The following is a 22,159-nucleotide window of genomic DNA, read 5'->3' as shown; positions in this document are numbered from 1 at the left end:
ATCACATGTTAATTCCCTAAAAGATTCAAAGGGCACATGAGGACGCACAAGACTCCGGGGTCACTGTACACTTTATTGGGCTACTCTCTTCCCCCTCTGCATGTCGACCAAGTCTGAGTCTGGTTTTCACTTAGTGTGCTCCCACATGATGGCAGCGAGCAGAGCCTAAAATCAAGGCTGAACAAAGCAACTTAGCAAAATGTGTGAAATGAGGCAAACACTTAAATAGTTCACAGATATGCAGTCTTAAAAAAGACTACGAACTACACATTTTAATACAGTTTGATCTTTTAATACATGGATTGGCTCTTACACAAGACATGTATGTGAAAACATTTAATATAATAAGATACATTTAGCATGTTTTTTTTAAAAACCAGAAAAATGAACCGAGATCATACCACATGATGCAATCAAGCCGCTTTACCTGTCCTGAAAATAACAATATGTGGCATCTTTTGCTTCTGTGCTATCAGCCTAAATAATCAGACTAAGCGCAAACTTTGGTGCAAAAGATTTTCTTTTTCTTTTTTGTCAAAAAACCTATAAGCACACCTCTCTTTTATTCAAACATCTCTATGAAGGCTCTGTCAAATTTTTTCCACATATTTAAATTCTAATGTTATAAAACAAACCTTCCTGTTCATGAAAATGATGATAGAGTGATGAAGAGTGATTTAATAACTGACAGTGAAACATATGATAAAATAAACTTCCTTGTCTATGTCCATAAAAAAGTTTCACAATAAAAGCAGTTCAAGCCATTTCGAGTCTGTTGCCGGGTAGATCACACTGTGGAGTTGGCTGCTCCGTCTCTGGAGTAACCCAGGAAGGGTTAAAAGTTGTCGACTAGTGACACCTCACTTGGGGTATTTGACAAACTGACACTCACTGAAACAGAGTGTCAAACTCAGCTTGTCAAATACACTAAGTGGGGGGCCTGTTCTGCGAAATCAGAGAGGACTCTGTAGAGTAAATGAACAAGACACAGATAGCACTCAAAACATGACTTAAAAACATGCACATATTTCCCTTTTTAAACATAAACAAATCATTATTGTAGGTACACATCATTTTATCAATGACTTACCCATCTGTTACCTGAGTGTTGAGCTCTGCTGGTGTTGAAGCAGACGTGTCCGAGTGCACCGCTCCTCTCTCCCTTTCAAGAGTTCACAATGATGACACTCTGCACAAGACAATCCGTTTGACCATTGAGCTGCGGTGCTGCAAAGAGGAAGTCAAAACAAGGAAGATAACTGCAAAGCTAGCTCTCAGGAAATATGTGGAAATTAAGTGTCAACATGTCAGGGTTGTGAAACGCTGTTGAAGGCTTTCGTGGCTCACAGCTTTTGAGATAATGGTTTGCTGAGACATATGCGACAGTTTTGCTCGCCCTTTGTGGCAGTCATGCATTCTTACTATTGTGTTTAGAAATGTGCATATACAACTGTGTTTTTACGGGTTTATAAACTTCTCATGAGTAATTTAATGACTAACCATTTCAGATCAGTCAATGTGGAGAAGAGATGGTGTTTTATGTTGAAGGTTACACTTAAGAGTGATGTTTAAACTGTGAGATCAAATAAGTACCATGGTCTATCACTGCTCTTGATACCCGTTAATGATGGTGACAGTAGTATTTTTCTCCCCTCACGTGCTATTAACCGTCACTGGCCATTATCTGCTCTTCCTGCTTTAAGGACATGCATCAGTGTTTAGTCTTCACTGTTGATTGATGTTATATCTATCAGCCCCCCTTCTTTGATACAGAGCACACAACTACTTCCTGTCCAGACTCCTTAAATTTCAAGAAACATTCTGTAAAAGTTATGACTGTAACTTTTTATTGCCATACCTTTTAAGCATTACCCACAATTTTTTTTGCGATGGCCAAAATGTACTAAGCGCAGAGCTGTGTAACTTCCTCATGTCACTCTGGACCAACGCACCATGAATCACTCACTGGACTTCCCTCTGAAGCTACAACTATACTGTATGTTCAGCTTCCTTAATAACTCAACATTTAATCTACTGTATCCCAACTGTTCAGTGTCGATTGTTTTTCTTGTTGATGCTAAACTGTTTTACTGTACCTGTATCTACTGTACCAGCCTGATCAAAGGGCTCCACAAATATCTTTTTTAGCAGCATGCAGGGGAGGACACATCAAGGCTGCAAGAAACAAAAAGGCCCAGATAGCTCAGAGAAGCCAAGGCCTAAACTAAACTTAACTTAACTAACAGTTCCCGCCCTGGTTATAGCAGTTAGTGCAGTATGGGAATCAACTACTGTCTGATGCATCGTCACTCTCCACCTCATGACAAGAATGTATAATAGCATGCACTTTGACTCTTTGCACTTTTAGCATGCACTTTGACAGGCTCCTTTGACCCAACTTTATAATGATTCTTGTCCAAATACCGCCAATCAGGAAGTCACCAGAACCCTAATACAGCTCTGCATATGAACCACCTTCACTACATGCTGAAGTTTACAACACATAGCCTCCTGTGACTCAGCTACTTCTGTAAGGTGAAGTGAATGTTCCTGGTATATGCACGTAGTTCATAGAATAGTATAGCAAAGCATGGCATAGTATAGTATAGTATAGTATAGTATAGCATATCATGCTATAGTGTAGTATAAAATGATGCAGCATAGTATAGTGTCATATTGCATAGTATAGTATAGAGCATAGCATAGTATATCATAGCTTAGCCTCACATAGCATACTATAATATGGTATAGCATAACATACCATGGTATAGTATAGTATAGTTTATCATAGCATAGTATAACATAACATATAAAATAGCAAAGCATGTCATAGCAATGTATAGCATAGCATAGACATGGTATAGCAGAGCATATCATGTTACAGTATAGCACAGTATGGTCTAACATGCCGAAGCATGGTGTTGCATAATAAAGTATAGTGTAATGCAGTGCAGTGCAGTGTAGTTTGTATCTTGAAGATCAACAACTGTTACAAAATAACTTAAGCCAACATTCGTTTGTTTCGGACCAAACTACACAGTTTTGCACCTTTTGTGCTAAAAAAGATTACAAATTCCAGCTATCAGATGAAACCCTCATAATATTTGATGATATTTACAACAATAGAGAAGAGTTCCCATCTGACAAGCTGCAGAAGACTGAAGAAAGGAGAGCTATTTACAGTAATCCTGTTTCTCCTTTCATGTGAAACACTGAAGTATGATACAGCAGGAGTCATGGCAGCTTATCTCTAAGTGGCAGTTCAGAGCGTGAACCATTTCAACACCCTTTACAGGCCACTGATACCACAAATATAGGGGAAGTAGGAGATGAAAAAACACCACCTCCCTTTGGTGTTGAGAAAGAGATGGTTGATTTTCATCAATGTGTTCATCAAGAAGTAACTGAATTTCCTTTAGTACAAATTCTTATTACTACATCAATTTAGTTAACACAACTAATTCAATTTGGCACGGAGCAAGTATACTGCAAAGGCACCTTTATTTTCAGTTCTTTTCATCTAACATACTGATTGCAGAATGTTATAAAGGTCATGAGGTGTGACAGTGGAAACGTGCTCCTATTTAAATAGAATAGGCAGAATCTCTCAGCCGTGGCACTCACATTCATAGGTTTTAAAATGCAAATCAAACGGAGGGCATCTTATCTGCTTGCCTGTCAGTCATAGGGTTTGTTATTTATATTGAGTTTTGAGTCTGAACCTGAATGCTCCAAGCTGAATTTCAAAAATGTAACAAAGATGACTCTTTTTTTTTTTCATAGCGTGAAATGTCAACTCTGGGAGAGATTTCAGTGCTTACTGTTTGCCATTTTAAAATGTTTGCAGAAATATAATTCACAAACCCATTTTTATATTTAGGGAGAGGGTCTGGGTGGTTTTTAATGCCCTGTGCTGCCTTGTGAGTGGTATGGTGAGTGATTTTGTGCTATCTTAAATTATTCTTTGAGAAAAATTCACCTCAAAGTCACATTTCCTCTCTAATCTTTTAACATCCTCTGTTCAGATATGGTCACTATTGATTATTGTAACTTTTATATTTATGAAAATCCGAGTATAACTGGCCAGATATTTAGTAATGTGAATAAACTGAACCACCTTCAAATTGTTTCCATGTTGCTCTCACTGCAGACTGAGGGCAAACTGCCACCATGTGGCTCATTGCAAGACTGCAACTTCAAGTACAAGAAGTGGATCTGACGAGTGTGAGTAAATGTGAACATACTAATAAACTGCATATATGTCAAGATACATTTTAAGAAATATGGAGTATAATGATGCTTATGAGACAGGACAATAACACTGGTTTAATACTTCAGTTATCACAAAAATTGCAGCAACGGTAGTTAGAACAGTAATATTAAATGCAAAAACACACAAGAAAAGAAATACAGTTTAATTTGATTTTTATTCATTGGTGAAAGGAAGACTTGAAGCAGCAAGATCTGACCTGGCCAAGGCACTGTCTGTCAAATTACAATATTAATCAGTCGCTTTTTGATTCAAGACAAAATATTGAGTAGCATCTTTGAATACATTTCTTTCACACATGATGACTTGAGTCCAGATTGATCTTTAACAGAAGGCTGTCAACACGTGGTGCTTCAGGTAGAACATACAATGCAGCATTATAAAAGTTATTGTCAAAGGCGTGGAAAGGTATCCAAAATAGCAACAACTGCATTTTTATCATTCATGGCAGATACACCAACTATACGCAGCGATGGGCGAGAATACTGTATATCAAAATGCATCTCAGTACAAACGACAAATGTTCAGAGAAATCAAAATAAAATAAGAAATATTTATCACTAAAATACATTCACTTTGAACTTGCAAAATAGTGTAAATAAATCTTTCAAACACGAATTTCTAAATATCTGAGAACAAGCAAAACCCTTTAAGTGGAATATGGAATCTGGAATAATGGCACTAGGACGAATGTTATGTTCGTTCCTTTTAAAAATGTTTTGGCCTGGTTTAAATGTAACATGAACAGAATTAGCATCACGAAGTAGCATCTGGCTTGTCGTTGGTCCTATCACAGGGTTCGGGGTGTTGCTTGTTCCATCAGCTTTCTATCACAGCGCGAGCTGTTCAATTAGTCTACAACACAACACTGTTTTCAAAACGCTGTTCTCTCTGAGCAAAAACTGCTATCTTTGACGAGTACTTCTAGATTTATTATACAAAAATATCCTAAGTGGTGTCTATCTTTCACCTTACACAATTTTATCACATCTGAAAAATCCAAATTACAAAATACACAAATGTAATTAAATACATACAGTATATCAAAAATGCATGCATTGGAAATGGCACCCATCGAGGGCGGTAAGTCTCTTTTGACTTGTTTTTTGCAAAAGTAAGCTATGGTTGTCCAGTGCATGTTTGATGAAATTATTTTATTTTATGCATCAAATTCTACGTGGATTATGTGGAAAAGCATTTAAGATTAAACTACAACTTTTACCTTTGCAGATGACTTTATTGGGATCTGTTTTTTCCAACAAAAGCCAACTTGACATGATAATTACAGTGTAATTCCTTATGCTGTACTGGTTATATCAACGCACAAAATCTGCATTTGATTATCAAACAACATCCTAGTTGATGAGTGGAATTAAAAGCGGAGGAATACAACTCTTGAATGAACAGTACAATCAACTTCAAATGTTATGTCAGATTTTTAGCTGAATGCTGTATTGAATTGATGACATTCATTGTAGACAGGATAAACAGTCTAGCTAGTTATTAAAATGCTTTTCAAACACTAGTATTAAAATGAAATTGATCCTTCATATCACCTTGTGAGTGGGGTGAATACTGTATGATCCTTAACAGTTACAGTCAAATGAAGAGTAAAAAATAATACTGCTCTGTTGATGCTCCACATAGACAGTTCAGGGTCATATTAAATGTAATCGCTTATGAAGATTACAGTGCATTTGGTTTTAAAAGTATGGGAAACGGACCACTGGAGAAATATTACTGTCTGAAAATCCAGCTTGCTGTAAAGAATGTGTACATGTGTCTACAGGAAAAGAGAAATTTGAGCCTTTCATTTTTAAATCATGACCAAAAAATGTGACAAAAAACATAAAGAAATTCAAAATGCTTACTCAATGTGTCATGAAATGAGGCCTGAGCCCGTAACTAATATGCTACATAAACCCCTTGAGAGGAATGAACTAATAAAATACAGTATGTCCCTTTTCAACCAGTGACTTGCCTAAATTCAAAGTTAGGAATGATAACAAATGGAGTTTTCCCGATCCATATTTGTACATTGTGCTGTGCTTGTGCGACCACGTCATGTCGTGGCTCTGATTTATTTGGGAACAGAGGAAACAGCTTGAGTGAGGCAGGACTGCAGTCCAGGCAGAAAGGCCCAGCAGTGTGGGCTTTTGCAATAGTGAACGCAGACATCACATGCATTCGAACTCATCGATGCGCTGTTTGGTGTTTCCTGACCGGATCTGTCTGAGGGTCTTGTACTTGTCTCGTCCTGCCTTCATGTTCTCTGCGTGGATCATGTCATTCACTGTTTTCTTGGTCTCGTCCCGAGCATTGGCCAGCTCTGAGCTTAGAGCCTAGAAATACAGTCATCACAGTGTTAATATGTCTCACACCGCTATGTTATTATGAACCATTATTTCTGATATTTCTTTTCTGGTGTGATTTACTTCAACTAACTCTTTTATTATCGTCAAAAATCTGACTAAAATACACTTAAAAAGCATTTGTGTCCTGTAAGATCTAAATTATACAATTATCCCTCCGATCTATCAATCAAATGTATCTTATATATAAGATATGAGATATACTGTAAGTGAAGACTTACGAGTAGATGTTTCTGCAGACGTTCGTTCTTCTCAGCCTCAGTCATGCGCTCCTCTTCACTGCGGTCCTTGTACGTGGCGGCAGCTGTGAACTCTGCGCTGGCCTCGGCGCTTTCCTCATCATTCTCGTCGTGCTCGTTCTCTGCGTTGAGGGGCTCCTGGACATGAGCCACCATCACTTTGTTCTTGAGCTCCTCTTTGGTCTTCTCCAGGTCCTCCTGCACCATGGTAGCCTGAGGGAACAGGGAATGAGATGATGTGTTATATTTTCAGGGCTCGCTACAATTTCTATTACTATCTTTGTTAAGATCAGTAAACAGAGACTCAGTGGATCTTTAATGTCCCAAAGCACTGACAACAATAGTTGTTTTTTCTTTTATTTAAAGAAGCGCTAATTTTCCACTGGCCAAACACGGATCTAAAGCCAATTTTTCTTTTCTTTCTTTTGTTTGTTTGTTTTTCTTTGTTTGTGTATTTTTCTGAGTTGGTGTTGTAGTTATCTTTTGTTATTTATTCATTTAATTGAACAAAAAAATTACAATGGAGTCATAATTAAATAATTATATGGAAGATAAAGAAGGAAATATTACAATAAAGAATTTTTTAAAAAGTCTACAGCCATGCTAGCAGCTCTGGGAAGTTGTACTACTTCTTAGAGCTAAATGCTAACATGGTAAAAGCTCACAATGACTATGCTAACATGCTTGTAATTTGCAATGTTGTAACGTTAATTATTTCACCATCTTAATGCATTCTAATATTTGCTAATAAGCACTAGAAACAATGTAAATATGAGGCTAAGAGGAATATCACTAGTTCTGCTGGAGATTGGTTATAAACTCAAGTACTGGACAGACAGAATTTTGACCTAGTTATGACACTATATAAAACAAAATCAGGGATCACCAAAGTTATTATAATTCATCCCACGGAAAATGGGAATGTTTGTAACAAATAACATGTCATTTTATCCAAAACTTGTTGAGACATTTTTTCCCTTAAAGCTAAACATGGTGACCTCATGGTGGTGCTAGAGGAAAAAAATCTGTTACTAATCAGACAACAGATTATTTGACTTATCATTTTAGCTCTACCCTTCTGGCTATACAAGTTTAAATTATTTTGGTCACTAAAAATGTATTATTAAATACACTAGCAATCAACTTCAGCCACAGGATAAAAAATAAAATAAAACTGATGTATTTAGGCTGCCTTATTTTCTCCATTACTTCTTTATTTCTTAAATACTTTGGAGATACAGTAAATGTTCAGACATTTATATATATCAGTAATTCAGTATAAGCCTCAATGCTTGTGCTATAAGCAGCCAGTAGTAAGGGCCAACTATGAGTAAGACTGGAATTTCAGCTGAACGTGTGCCAAAAATGCACAACATGGAAACCACCACTTAGCACAGCATTCCTGCCAGAATATCATAATGGTGCAAAAGAGTTGAACAGGATTTCCTTCACACACAGACAGCCGTGACCACCACGAACAGCATGACATGAGTCATAAAAATGAAGGGGCTGGGCTGGCACACAAGGCTTTTACCAAAAAAGTCATGAATCGAGCTGTGGGCTTTCACCCCTCCTCCCAAAAACACACAACAACAAGAGCTCAGGAATGTCTGCCGTCACTGTATGACGAAATAATGCCTGATGGTTGTCTCATTTATTAAGCTCATTTTGGAATGCTGATATAGCTGATCACATGACAAAGGCACCATTAATTTGTATGTATGTTGTCATAAGACATCCTGAATAAAATGGTGAATCAACTTTATACTTGTTGAGGAACATTTAAAGGACTCTAATTGTCACATTTAAGGGGAGAAGACTATTGGGTTACTATAAAAAAGGATAAATTCAGATCATACCTTCTCTTGCCACTGCGACGCCTCTTCTTCCTTCTTCTTCTTGGCATCCTCCAGGAGGGAAATCTTGGAAGTCAGTTCAGCCAACTCTGTGGCCTAAAAAAGGACAACACTCTCTTTTAGATTCTTGATATTGATATTTGAAGCATAATAACTCATAATTTCTCAGTGATGAAACTTTTACATCCTCATGTTTCAGTGCCAATGACTAGACAAATAGTTTTCCATGACTGACCAGGTGTTCTTGGTTCTTCATCTGGTTCTCTGACTGTTGCAGAAGTGCCACCTTGGAGTCCTCAGCACTCCTCAGATCAGACTCCAGGCGTTCAGCCTCCTCCTGAGCCCTCTTCCTCTCCAGCTCCAACTCCAGAGCCTTCTGTGTTTGCTCCTCCAGCTCTGTGCAGACACACAATCTAAAGGTAAGTGTCACCATTCATTACAGTACAACGACAAGCTTTCCTTGAACACTGACAGGTCACCCACCTTGTTGGGCTTTCTTCGTCTGCTCCTCAATCTGCTTTAATCTCTCCATCAATTCTTCCTTTTCCTTTTCAATCTTCTCCTTTTCCTTTTCTGCAAGTTCTCGTTTCCTCTTTTCATTCTCCAGCAGAGCTCTAATGAACATAGAAGATGTATTAGATGTATTGGATTGGACATTCACACTTTTACTGAATTATATCATGTCATCAAATCTGCATGCAAAATGTTTGTAGACTTCTCTGATAACAGCTCGACACTTACCTCTCCATCTTTTTGTGGTTCTTTTCCTCCCGAGCCTGAGCCTTCATCTGCTGCACCTCGATGGTGTCGGGTTTGCGGCGGCGCATGTACAGCTCATGGTTGCCCATGCAAAGAGCCAGGATGCGCTTGTTGATGCGCAGTCTCGGAGCGTAGAAAACAAAGTCCTAAAACAGCAACAGTATAGATTTTTATTAGTTTTAACACGTAGACAGATGATTTATCGATTGTTAACAAGTTGTGTTTTATCAAGAGTTAACATACAGGTGCTTTCTTGTCGATTGGTTTAATGACAAACTTCTTGTCATTGAAGGAAATGTTCCTGATTTCACTCCAAGGAAATCCAATTTTGGGAGTCATTCTGTTGAAGACAATCCAAAAACAACAACTCATTGAACAGGTATTGGTACTGGTAAGAATTATAAATGTTATAAATGCACATTATGTGCAGCATAATGATTTTGAATTATTACTACAATTGGAATCACTTACTTGTCATTCTGTTCATAAATGTTGAGCCCCAAAGCGTCTACTCCCAACCACAGCTCTGTTCCTTTCTTATTCTTGATGTTGAAGTAGTTGACTCCGTACATCTCGAGATCTTGAGCGATCTTCAGATACTCCATCATGGATTCCTCTCTGTGGACAAACAAGGCGTGTCTTTAGTACATCAGAGAGACTGATTAAGTAGCACAAAAGTCTAAAATGGTGAAGCTTTGAAACCCTAAAGCACATGGTGTTCTACACTCTGCCTGACCCTGATTGCCATACAGACTTAATCAGACAACACTGAGCTCAAGGTGACATGTCCCAGTGAGGTGTTCAACAAGGCTGAAAACAAGCCTTGAGAAGATCAACGCAATGAGGAAAAAGCTACTAATAACACACCATTTGACCCGGCAATGAACATATTGCCTTACACATCAATGATAAAAGCCAGATGTTAGTGGGTGCTAGCGGGTTTCCGTCCAGCATGAAAGGTGTTTGATAAGTTGTTTAGCAGAGCTCCAGCCAAGTACAATCAGGTGCTATTGTGGTGTTCCTAAATATACACATTTCAGTCAGCCTTTTGGGATATGAGTGTGAAAAACCCTCTTGAACAGCGTCTGCTCTAACAGTAAGTGGGCAAAGATGTTTCTCTTCTTCAATGCGTGTCAGTGGTTACCTCATCATGCCCTTGTGTTCTTCGTGCCACACTTGAATCCTCTCCTCCCACTGGTCCTTGTTGAGTTTGTGCTGGTCCAGAACTCTGACAACACAAGACATCTGAGTGTCAGAATTCATGAGGGGAAACATGGCTCACACAAGCACATCCGCCAGACTTTAACTGGTACAGGTGAAACCCGTGTTACCTCTGAGGGAGCAGCTGTTCACTGGACAGATAGCCTGGGGTGTGGACTTCCTTGTTGTAGTCACCATACTTGGCTTGCACCGCATAGGAGGCCAGGAGGACTGCTGTCTCTGGAGGGCAGTAGATGTCGTCATTTAAGATTCCCTCCTTCACCTGCAGGAAGAACAGCCGCTGTGTGGCATCCTGGATTAACTCTTCTGACACATCCTCAGGGAAGAACTTGGCACGAAACTTAAACAGCAGCGGGCTTTCCTTCCTCACATCCTGGGCTGTCACCTAAAATTAAACATGACACGGGTCAGGGGTAGAGGTCACGCTTCTGTAAACAGACCTGGGTTCAACTGAGTAGTTCAGTCTTAACAAAGAAGGACAAAACAGTGCTTTAGGCATTGTTGTGAAGCAAAAATACTGAAGTCACCTTCTTATTCAGCTTGAGCCATGTAGAGAAACCCTTTGTATCCTGGTACTGGAGTCCAAAGTACCACACCTCCCGCAGCCCAATGGTCTTCACAACCTTAAAATATAAAACCAGAAGTGTTATTAATGAGCTTCCCCACCAGAAAAATTAACAAACAGTGTTCTATAACAGGTTGACGCTGTTTGTCAGGCTAATGAATGTATGAGGTTTCTCACACACTTACAATCATCAAACACAAAATATGACAAATAAAAATTATTCTGAAACTAAAAAAAGTACTTATTTGGAACCAAGAACATTGGTTCACATGCAAACACGGTACAAGCTTCATTTATTGATCACTATTTAACCCTGTGTTGTATAATGCTAGTTTTTGTCCCTTTACGCTACTCACAAAACAAGAAATTGGATAAATTAGGGCTTCAATTAATGATTATTTTCATTGTTGATCAATCTGTTATTTGTGTGGTCTATAAAATGTCAGATAATGGTGAAAAATGTCAATCAGCCAAAGTCTAAAAGCACAACATGACGTCCTAAAATGTCTTGATTTGTCCAAAATCCAAAGATATTCAGTTTTTAGGAGTAAAGTATACAGAAAATATTCACATTTTAAAAGCTGAAATCAGAGTGACTGTTGACTTGAATGAGAGTTGACTTATAGTTGGTGATAACAGTTGAAAATTAATTAATTAATCGTTGCAAAACAGTAATATATAAAATATAAATGGGTGAATACATTAAATAAGTCATAAACATAAACTAACATAAATGCAAAACAAAATCCATTACTTGTACTTCCACATTCAGTTTTTCTTGCTGGCACTGGAAAGCACATCACACTGATTACAAGTCAGTCAGAAGTTTCTCTTACCTGGTCAAAGAGTTGCTTCCCTGTTGTATTTGGCTGAATGGCGAACTCCAGTTCAGCATCCATTGTGGTCACTCTTACACTAATCTGAGGAAGAGAGCAAGGAGGAAGAATGAGTGAAAATCTAAATCAACAGAAAGCATTTTGGGTAAAGTGGATGCCTCTCTCATATATCATTGTGATAAATTCAACCTTCAATTTATGTGCGAAAGAAGAGCTTCATTATTATTTTGGGCTTGATCAGGAGATTACATTTTTTACTTAAAGTAACTACATGTAGAGTTTTAAAATTTTAAATTTACGACTGGTTTATTTATTGTAGTTTATAATAAACATTTTCAATAAATAGTTCTCTTATTCTTGTGATAAAAAACATTGATCTAAAGCTCAATTCTGAGGCTGTTCTGTAAATAGTTTTCTCATAAGTAATAAAAACTGCAACTTCTCCTCAACCCATATCAATTTCCGCTGTGAAATAACAACTTCCAGTTAGTCCCACCACATCAGTTTTAAGCACCACGCATTCAGAATATGTATACAGATACAGATGATTTAGTTGGGTGGCTCAGTGGCTCATTGGCTGATTTTGAATTAAACTCATGGGAAGGTTTTGAATAAACTTGTGCTTAAGCATACCAAGAAAAATATATTTTTTTAAGTAAAACTCTCGAAGATCATGTTTCATTTCTCATCTCCCTCAAGGTGTATGCAACAAACGTACCAATCTGGCTCATGTCTCAGTATCGAACTTATCTACAGGAAGTAACCACATCCTCTGGTGGCTGGGCCTTGTGCGGCACCGCTGCTGAACACTGAGCTCTCATGAGAGTCGCCTACATCCTGTCATGTATCAAGCAACTTGTCAGCTATATGCTATAAGTGAGATACTCCTTATTTAGATGACTTGAAATGTTGATGCCAAAAGTTGAGTACATTTATTTGACCTTTAAATCCCCATCCATGAGGTCGCCCAGGCAGAGTTTAAATTGATTCTGTACTTTGTAAACTGACCATGTAGGCCTTTCTCATTTTCTCTGACCTCTTAGAGGGGACGAAAACAGCAGCATACAGGACTATTGGGAAATAACTGTGCAGGCTGAGGCCCACGCCTGCCCTGAACAACAATGGTATGCATTATTTCCCAGTTGCAGGGCTGATTAGAGTTGCGTTCTTTCCCATTTATGTCAGCAGGACCCCATTTACTACCCAGGACACTTGCCCGTCTTGTCACTTCCTGTCATCACTGGTTGTTAGAGTTGCAGTGAAACCTATAATCTGGGCCTACACTGAACTCCAACACACATCTGCTTGGAATCATTCAGACGTAGCGCTCTTTAAACTGACAATCATGAACTTCGATGAACATTTTTCTGTTTCCAGCAGACAGTAGTTCATGACCACCCTGCTGGGGTTTAAGCGGTTTCATTTCCTGAGTCAGAATAGCTAATGTTGCATGAAAAAGGAACTACACCAGTACATTTTCTGCCTGGTTAGGGTGTGTCCCTCATGGCCAGAATTCAAAAACACTTAACACACTATTATTAGCACATGCTCAAAAACACCCCTCTCAGGCTCACGTGTCATGTTTCCATGACTTACTTTTAACAGTTTTTAATCACACCAAAACGACAGAAATAAATTCTTCAACTTTTATCATTTAGATGCATATCTAAAGACCAAATTTGTTATATTGTTTTAGTGTATTTTTGATAATTTCCTTTTTTAATAAGCTTTCAGCTTGTTGTTGGACCTATGCAATGTGAAGCTTTCATCAAGAATTCTCTACTTTACTGACTGAGGCTTTCTGTTGTTTTAATATCTCCACTTCCTTTATCCTTACTCATACAGCTGTGTCCGACTACGACTACTGGCCCCGGGGAAATCATAAAGGTCTCATCTCCTCTCATGTCAGTATAACTGACCTCGGATTTATGAAAACCAACTCATCACTTCCTCACAACACTTAATCGAACATGACGTGGCATTTTCAAGGCAATTCTTTATCCAAAAGTACAACGGATATGTTGAAAAAGTCCTGGCCCACAAAAAGGAACATTTATCAGAAACAGAAAACCTATTGAAGGAATTTCAATCACATAATATTTAACCATTAAATGGTAAAAAAGTTAGTGACTTATTGTTAAAAATACTGAGTATTCAAATCAGCCTCACATCCAGTTTCAAGATATCCCATAAGCCGACTTACATAATTGGTCATAATGATAAAGTCCTCTTCCCTTTCAGCTCACCATGTCAATTTAATGTTCCGCATTGGCATGCTAACATTAGCTAATTAGCACCAAACACAAAGTTCAACTAAATTATCGGGAAAACTGGAAGTTTTGGCCTGATGATGGGCCAAATGAAAATTTAAGGGATAACCAAATTTATTAGCTTCATGGTATAGTTGTTATTTCAGTCTGAACCAAAGTGGTGGACAGACAAACTAACTGACAGACCAAAATCTGTATCTTAATCACAGCTCATGTCAGTTTTCATACAAGCTGCAATGCGTGAAACTATTTGATAAACCGAACTAGCCAATGATGGAAGGCTAAAACAAACTGAATTTAGAAAGTTGTATTGACACTTTCAAAACAAAAAAAATGCACCATCATCAGTAGGAAGAAGACAAGTTTATATTTACATGGCCATTAAGAAGCACATGCAACAACCAAAGAGTTCATCCAAAAGTGAACCCTGAGAAACACACCAGGTCACCAAACCAGGAAGAGGAAGCGAAACTACTGACACAGAAGAGGTGTGATTTCAAGAGAAAGTTACGCCCAAAGCTGACTCAGGGTTAGATGTAGAAGTACAGTCTAACTACCAGACTTTTTTCTCCATTAAGATGCACTTTGCTCAAACATCATACTTTATGTGCGGTCTGATATTGCCGTTTTCTTGTTGTTTCAATGACAACATAATTGATGTTACTCCAAGACCATCATTGCAACTGAGCAAAAAGTGACAAAGTCTGCTTGGAGAGCAGGTTGTGGTGGATGAACGGGTTAAGCACACTACTTTTGTACAACATAACAACTTGGTTAGGTTTAGGCAGCAAAACTACTTGGTTAGGTTTTGGTAACAGAAGTGCTAGGTTAGGTTTAAGCAACAAATCTACTTAGGTTTAGGTAAGAAAAGGAAAACTTCTCCCACCTCATATTTTTCTGCAAAGCTATGACTTAACAAAAACAAGACTAGTCAATTGCAATCCTGTAGCAACATTACTTATTATTTTGTAGGAATAACACCACAGATTAACAATAATTAATTCACATGGAAACCCTAGACATCCTGGAATTCAGTCGCCACTGTTATCTCAGTGTGCTGTTGAAAGCCATAATCCTTCCGACCACAGCCAAGACAACGAAGGCGATGCCGCTAAGTGGTTTTAGGAGTCAGAGGAAACAAAATTGTCGATAACCAGCACCTAAATTTATCTGTATGACATGACATGAACAGGATGGTCCTCATCACTGTGGAATTGTCAAAAACAAGAAATAATAATAAGAAATATAATAAAAGTAACTTTAAAGATACAACGGTTGCTGAATGAGTCATGCACCTGAGTCATGCCTTCCATAACAGTCACACAAGGTCAGCAACTAAGTTCAACAATTCTTTAACAATGGATAAACCTTGTTACCACAGCAACCACGCTAGTGACATCTACCACTACCTGATTCACATCTTATCTGAATGACAAATGAAGGCAACAGAAACATGATCAACGTGTGAGACATAAGAAACTAGAGAGTCAGATTAAATCCAGTCAGGTTAACCATTTACATTAAAATGTACAGTTGGTATTTTAATCTTTTCTCTCCCAGCAGCATACAGTTAACAGTTAAGGGTGATGCAAAGCTGAATATGAAGAGTGAGAGTGTGGTAAAATGTGAAGCTGATGACCTATCCTGTGTGAGGCACAGCACAACAGTCTTGTTGTGTTACTGCTTGAAGCCAGTAATACAAGAGAAATCATGTGAAAAGCCTTGTGAGCAAGACAGCAAGCAAGTTTATATCCTCTGAAGCCTATATACACATATTACTGTGTTTATGGTGAGTCTACAGGAGAGTATCTATTCTACAAAAAACAATTAAGTTCCTAGAAGTAAAAACAAGAGTAATCTTATTTCAGAAGGCTGTATTTCTTCTTTGTGTCCTGGTACAGATAAAATTCCACCACCTGTCTGCCAGAATAACACTGGATGTCTTTGGAAAAAAATGATCAACGCCTTGCCCTCTCTGTCTCTTAGCATTAAACTGTGGAAACCCTATGGCTGATGAGAACAAACTGGGTGACAGGGAGTAGGTGGATGGAGAAGAGGATGAGGTTCCTCTCTAAGCAGGCAACAGTACACACAGGGGAAAGGGTCTCTAGGAGCTGTTTCCCACGATCACGTCTGTAAATTAATCAAATGACGCTACAAGAATAATCAAAAAGATTGCAAGTTGTTTTTAATACAAAATGGTCATTGTGGTAGAGACTGAAGCTTCATCCTCTCCAATCAGCTAAAGCTTCATGAGAATCACCCTACATCCTGTTGAGGGACTAGTCCCACATTACTCCATTAGTTATGGTATTTTTTATTAGTCTGATGCTACTACTTTTAGCCACATTGACTATGTTCCCTGAGCTTTCAAGTATTTGTCCTGTTCTGGCTGCCTTCATTGTGGTGATATATTGTCATCCTTCGGACCGCTGCCTACCATCACATTGCCAACTGTTCACCTACTGTTGACCAAGTAAGGACTGTTTTATCGCTGATGGTTTTGTCTGCCATGTCTGTTTTTGGGTTTAAATCCATTGTTTTACTGGTATATATCTATAGAGCTGGGACAGATCCAATCCAATATCGATATCAGGCACCGATACTGACGTAATTCACTTATCAAATATCATATTCATTGTCTGAAAGATTGTCTGGTTGAAAATACGTACCCAACATAAAGGTGTTAATGCTTGTCTAAATATGTTCTCAAATATACATTTTTTCATAGACCAAATACAACTTTACATATATTCAATTTCATATTTACAGCGTGGTGCAACCCATCATAAGCCCAGTGGCCTCCTTTCATTTCTTCAGTGTAAGTAATGATTTAATCCTAGTTTAGTCCTTCAATTAGATCCAAGCTGGCTCGAGTTTTTGCAGGTCAGTAGGGCATCTATTCCCCAAACTCTTAGTGAAAGTATGTTTATGTTAATCCTGAATGTTCCTCTTGCAACTAACCATAAGAATCAGTAAAGATCTAGCTGGTCCGTGAGGAATGATTCTGGATCCTCAGCAGATCCAACATTTACCACACAAACACAACAAGACATCCACTGATACAAACCACCAGCTCTGTTTGCAGTGTGCAGTAATGCAATATTATGTTGACTAATGCCCACTGTAGTGATCTGCTTATACTATTCTTTCATCATGTACACAGTTTGAAGTTTGCTGGATTAAAGCTTGTATAACATTCAATAATGATTTCTTCATCTCTCATGACACTGTAACATATACTTATTTTATTTTAGTGTCTATAGTGGTAGACTATATCCTACGCATCAATACACACAAAACAGAGGATTAAAAGTATATTAGTATACAAGAGATTTTTTTAAAAATGAATGACAACAAAATGAACAAGAACTTACTTTCAGAAGTCTGTTTTTCTCTCAACCTCCAACCAGAAAACATTGAACTAGCTATTTGTGTGAAAACCCTGCAAGTTTTGATTGCAGTTTGTCCACCACCTCTGCCTCCACACACTGTTAATCTGCTCTGCTATGTGCAATACAGACTCATTTAATCCGCTGCTTGCATACCTCTGGCTCTTTCCATTTACCATTTCTCCATGGCCACACTTGTTAAAGGTTTGGTCTTCCTAGCAAGAAAACTGCATCTGTTATGATTTCTACATAATGGACTAACATGGTAAGTTTAAAACTTAAAAGTTTTGTGTGATAATAATAATAATAACAGGCTGTCTGCATTTGTGGATAAAAAGGTGTTTTTTATGTGATTAACATTTATTCACCAGTTGGTCAAAATCAGGCTGCTGTACTAACGCTGTAATGTGTTTAACACTCAAGCATTAAGTAGGAAAATAAGAGCATGAATTGTTTTTGTTGTTAAGGCCCAATTAGTATCACAAATACATCTTTTGGGTAAGATTTTGGCAAAAAAAACCCAAAAGAATAGTGTGTTTCTTGTTCTGTTTAGTGCTTGAGAAAAATCTGGTCTATCTAAACCTGTAATTTGTGGCTTCTTCCTTAATAGCCGCAACATTACATCAGAGCAAAGTCTAAACAAATAAATTGCTCTAAACTATTATAGCTCCACTGAAATGTAAAATTAGCATTTTAAATACTGATAAACACAGATGCACTGTCAATCCTGAACTTGTTGCACTGCTGTAATGCAATCTAAAGTGGAGCATGGCATCTGAGGAACACGCTAGGGGAAAGCAGGGAGGAGAACAGCCAGACTGTGATGTGAAAGTCCATATAAGGCTGCAGACGAGGAAATTACCAGAGAGGAACTGATGTAAGTGCAGAAACCTTGAGTCACAACATGACTTCCTTGGGAAACTGAAGCACTGCCAACAAAAGTCCAGCAAGAAAAGGCAGAGTTTCTCAATAATTATTGCTTTTATGAAACATCAAGGTAGTCACAGTTAACTGAAAATCAAAACTGGGTCACCAAAACAGTTAATGGAAAAACTTTTTTTTAAAGCTGTGAATCTTTTACTTCCTGAGCTGGCTTGTTGTGGATTGGATGAAAAATTGGGTTTTCATATTTCACTGGGGGCAGAGTGAGCTTTGGAGCATTTGCTGAATCAGTTTATGTCGCTTCCCTCTTTCAGGCGCGTCGTCTAATGCCTCTTCACATGGCGCCGCAAGCTTTACTAAAGGACACAGACCACTACTGTTCATGACCACAGAAATCACCATCCAACAGGTGCAGTGACCGATTCCTTGAAGAGATAACGTCACATATGTATTTAATATCTGATGTATTTAAGGCTTTGCTCCATCTCAATAAAAGGCACAATATAACTTCTCTTGGTGGCCCCTAGTTTATATTTTTGGTATTGTCTAGCATATCCCATGATCCTTTTTGTCATCATTCATTTACCCTGTTTATTTTCAAAACCTCTGCAGCTTCCTCCTGACCATCTATTCTTCCCACTACTAGTTTCCTCTTTTCTAACCCTTTACTATATCCAGGCTAAAATCTCTGCTACACAGCTGCACTTTCCCTACAATATCCCCATGCTTGTGAACCTCTTGTGACCGCCAAACTGCTTCTTTTGAGGTCTTTGAGGTGACCAGCTGTTCCTTCAGTAGCTACAAAACAATCTGTGGGCCACTAGTGGCCCAGCTGCACTCTGCAGAGATTTGGCACACTAAGGGAAAGGACTAAAAATATCAAGAGCATAGTAAACGCGTTATTTAAATATTAATGCTGATAGTACTTATCAGCTTCGCTGCTGTAAAAAACATCTGGCAAGTGCAGATATTGTTGTGCCCAAATTAAGACAAAAAGGATACCAATTCTTACAAATACTGTGTCACTGCTCACATGTATTTTGAACATAATATTTTTATTCTTGTCTTAAATCGAAAGCATTTGATGAATAAATGTGCCAAATTATTGTTAATCACTGCTTAGTAATTCATAGTTATGAAAGGCCTTCACAGCACAAATTTAACTACTTCACAAACGACTTACACAAAATTAGAAAGCTTATTTTAGAGAGTAATTCCTTTTGGTAATAATGGGTATGTGAATGCCCTTTAAATGCCAGGATGCTGTAACATTTTTTCTGCTTGACAGCTGGAAAAAGTATTGAGGAAGTGCTAGCAGAAACAATGCGGCAGGAAGAAAGCGGCTACAACCCCTGGTACCATTTGTATTTCTGTTTCTAATCGGGAAGTACAGCATTTCACAATTCAGTTGTCATGATATATTAGCAGCGATAAGATATATAATCACTGAAATCTCTAAAGAAAATGATCTAGTACCACATTGGCCTTGTTACTGGCTGCTCCAAAACAAAGATGGTTTAAATAACGTGGACCAAATTGCTAACTTAAACCACATACCCAGGGGTGGAGATTCATTTATTCATTCAATTCAAAAGGCATTTTGCTGAGTCAAAGCCCAACCCGTGCTTTCAACGGGGGCAGACAGGAGACATGGGTACGAACTTTCACTTCTGTTCGCCACTGACGAAGGCATGGGCCGAGCCATGCTTGGCTTTGTCTGTGATATCTTCGCCTGACCCTCCTTCTCTTTGTTCACACCAGCACCAGGACAAATCTGTTCGGCTTCTCCATTTGATACCACAGCTCAGAACAAAAAAAACATGATCTCTTTCCTTCATAGTGGCTGTATGGCATAATGGATCTCAGTGCCTCCCCTTGTGCCACCTCCCTGTTGTAACTTTGCCTCCATTTGCTCCAGATTTGGGCAGCACAAACACACACACACACACACACACACACACACACACACACACACACACACACACACAGCTGGCCTGAGTGACAGTTGAAATCCCTCCTTGTTAGACCTGACTGAATAGGAGGCCTTTAGGAGGACTAGCTCGCCTGCTACTACAGGCCACACAGCCACTTCCGCTGGACACGACTCCAGAAACGTGATTTCAGGCTCGTGGAGAGGAGTTGGTAGTAATGTAATAAGGTGCCGCACAGAGGCCAGCCGCCCGGATCAATCAATGCTCTGATTAAAGGCGCTAATTTTTAATGGACGAACAGGCGGGAGCGCGCACACGCACACACCTAACGGAAAGTACCCCGGTTGGTGCTCGGGTGAGCTGGAGGGGATGTAGCAGACTTTAAAATGCTATTATATGTACCAGAGATGAAATTACGGCTAGTTTAAGGCTGCTAGGAGGTAGATATGTCAAGCTAGCAAAGTCCCGGTGAGAATTTCACAGAGAGGCGGACAAAAAGACGGTAGTTGTTTTTTTTTGTTGTCTTTTTTTTTTTTTTTTTTTTTTTTTTTACATGATAACGTGTGTGTGCAGCTTTCATTCTTACCGTCTTCGGCATCTTTCCTTCCTTTCACGTCCGGTTCAGCTTTTACAAACAAAAACTCGTTAAATGAGAGCAGTCAGCGAGAGAGCAGAAAACTTTTTCCCATCAGAACAACGGCGCCAATCTAACGCCCTCCCGTCTCCAGGAAGCTAACGGTACTTCTAGCTTCAGCACGAACAACTGCCCCCCTTTCGACCTGGTTGCTCGTCAGAGACTGTTTTTTTTTTCTTTGTTTCGCCTTAAAGTGAAAATGAACTGGCGCTTGATTTCCTGCTAACGGTACCCTCGACTGCGAAAAAAAAAGAGAAAGAGAAAAAAACCACACCCAGGCCGATGACAGGACAGCAGCCAGCCAGACTGAAAGAGAGGGCTCAGGCCAGCAGACTCCGCCCGCCGCAGCCGCATCATCATGGCTGCAGTCAGTGTGCTGCCTCTGTGCTGCTGTCTCTGCCAGAGTCCAGCTCTCACTCTCACTCTCAGCAGACACGTTTCACACAGATCTGTGAGCAATGCTGAAAATGGTAGAAGAAATGTGTTGTAGCCTGCAAGTACATCACATCAATACATTAAAGCAGCCTCTCAAGAGGTGCACTAACTTTCTCATCACTGCCAGACGACCAGACTTTTCAGAGGTAATTGCACAGGAAATTGTAATCAGAAGAGAAAGATCTTCATTTACGTCTTCATGTCTGAACAAACAGGACAACACAATTTCACACTTTACTTAGTTTATATTTTGGAACAGCTTGTTTATTCAGTAATAGAACAAATAAATATTTCCAAGTATGTATTAATACCTCATTATTATTGTAAATATTAAAATTCTGAGTTTGGATTTCTTCTCCAAAACTACATAGCGCCCTTTTAAAGGATAAGTTCACCCCAAAACAAAAATGCAGTCATTGTTTGCTCACCCGCATGCCGATGGAAAGGTGGGTGACGTTTTGTAGTCGACAGAACCTTTCTGGAGATTCACAGCAAAA

The 22,159-nt window shown here is 38.8% G+C and overlaps 1 protein-coding gene across 1 annotated transcript; it reads right to left on the bottom strand.

The window, feature by feature from the left end:
- Window positions 1-4,408: 4,408 nt before the first annotated feature.
- Window positions 4,409-21,525, bottom strand: LOC141006884 (moesin). The gene is made up of 13 exons (XM_073479173.1): window positions 21,180-21,525; window positions 12,119-12,202; window positions 11,245-11,340; window positions 10,828-11,102; window positions 10,641-10,724; window positions 9,968-10,114; window positions 9,740-9,836; window positions 9,479-9,642; window positions 9,221-9,351; window positions 8,973-9,133; window positions 8,741-8,833; window positions 6,864-7,094; window positions 4,409-6,612 (listed from the first exon to the last, which is right to left on the bottom strand). Exons 1-13 carry the CDS (start codon window positions 21,189-21,191, stop codon window positions 6,448-6,450), a joined length of 1,740 nt encoding a protein of 579 aa, XP_073335274.1. The 5' UTR covers window positions 21,192-21,525; the 3' UTR covers window positions 4,409-6,447.
- Window positions 21,526-22,159: the final 634 nt, after the last annotated feature.

Source organism: Pagrus major, chromosome 13, assembly GCF_040436345.1.
Source record: "Pagrus major chromosome 13, Pma_NU_1.0".
NCBI lineage: Eukaryota > Metazoa > Chordata > Actinopteri > Spariformes > Sparidae > Pagrus > Pagrus major.
The sequence above is the reverse complement of the archived record's forward strand: the minus strand, read 5'-3'. Positions and strand labels throughout refer to the sequence as shown.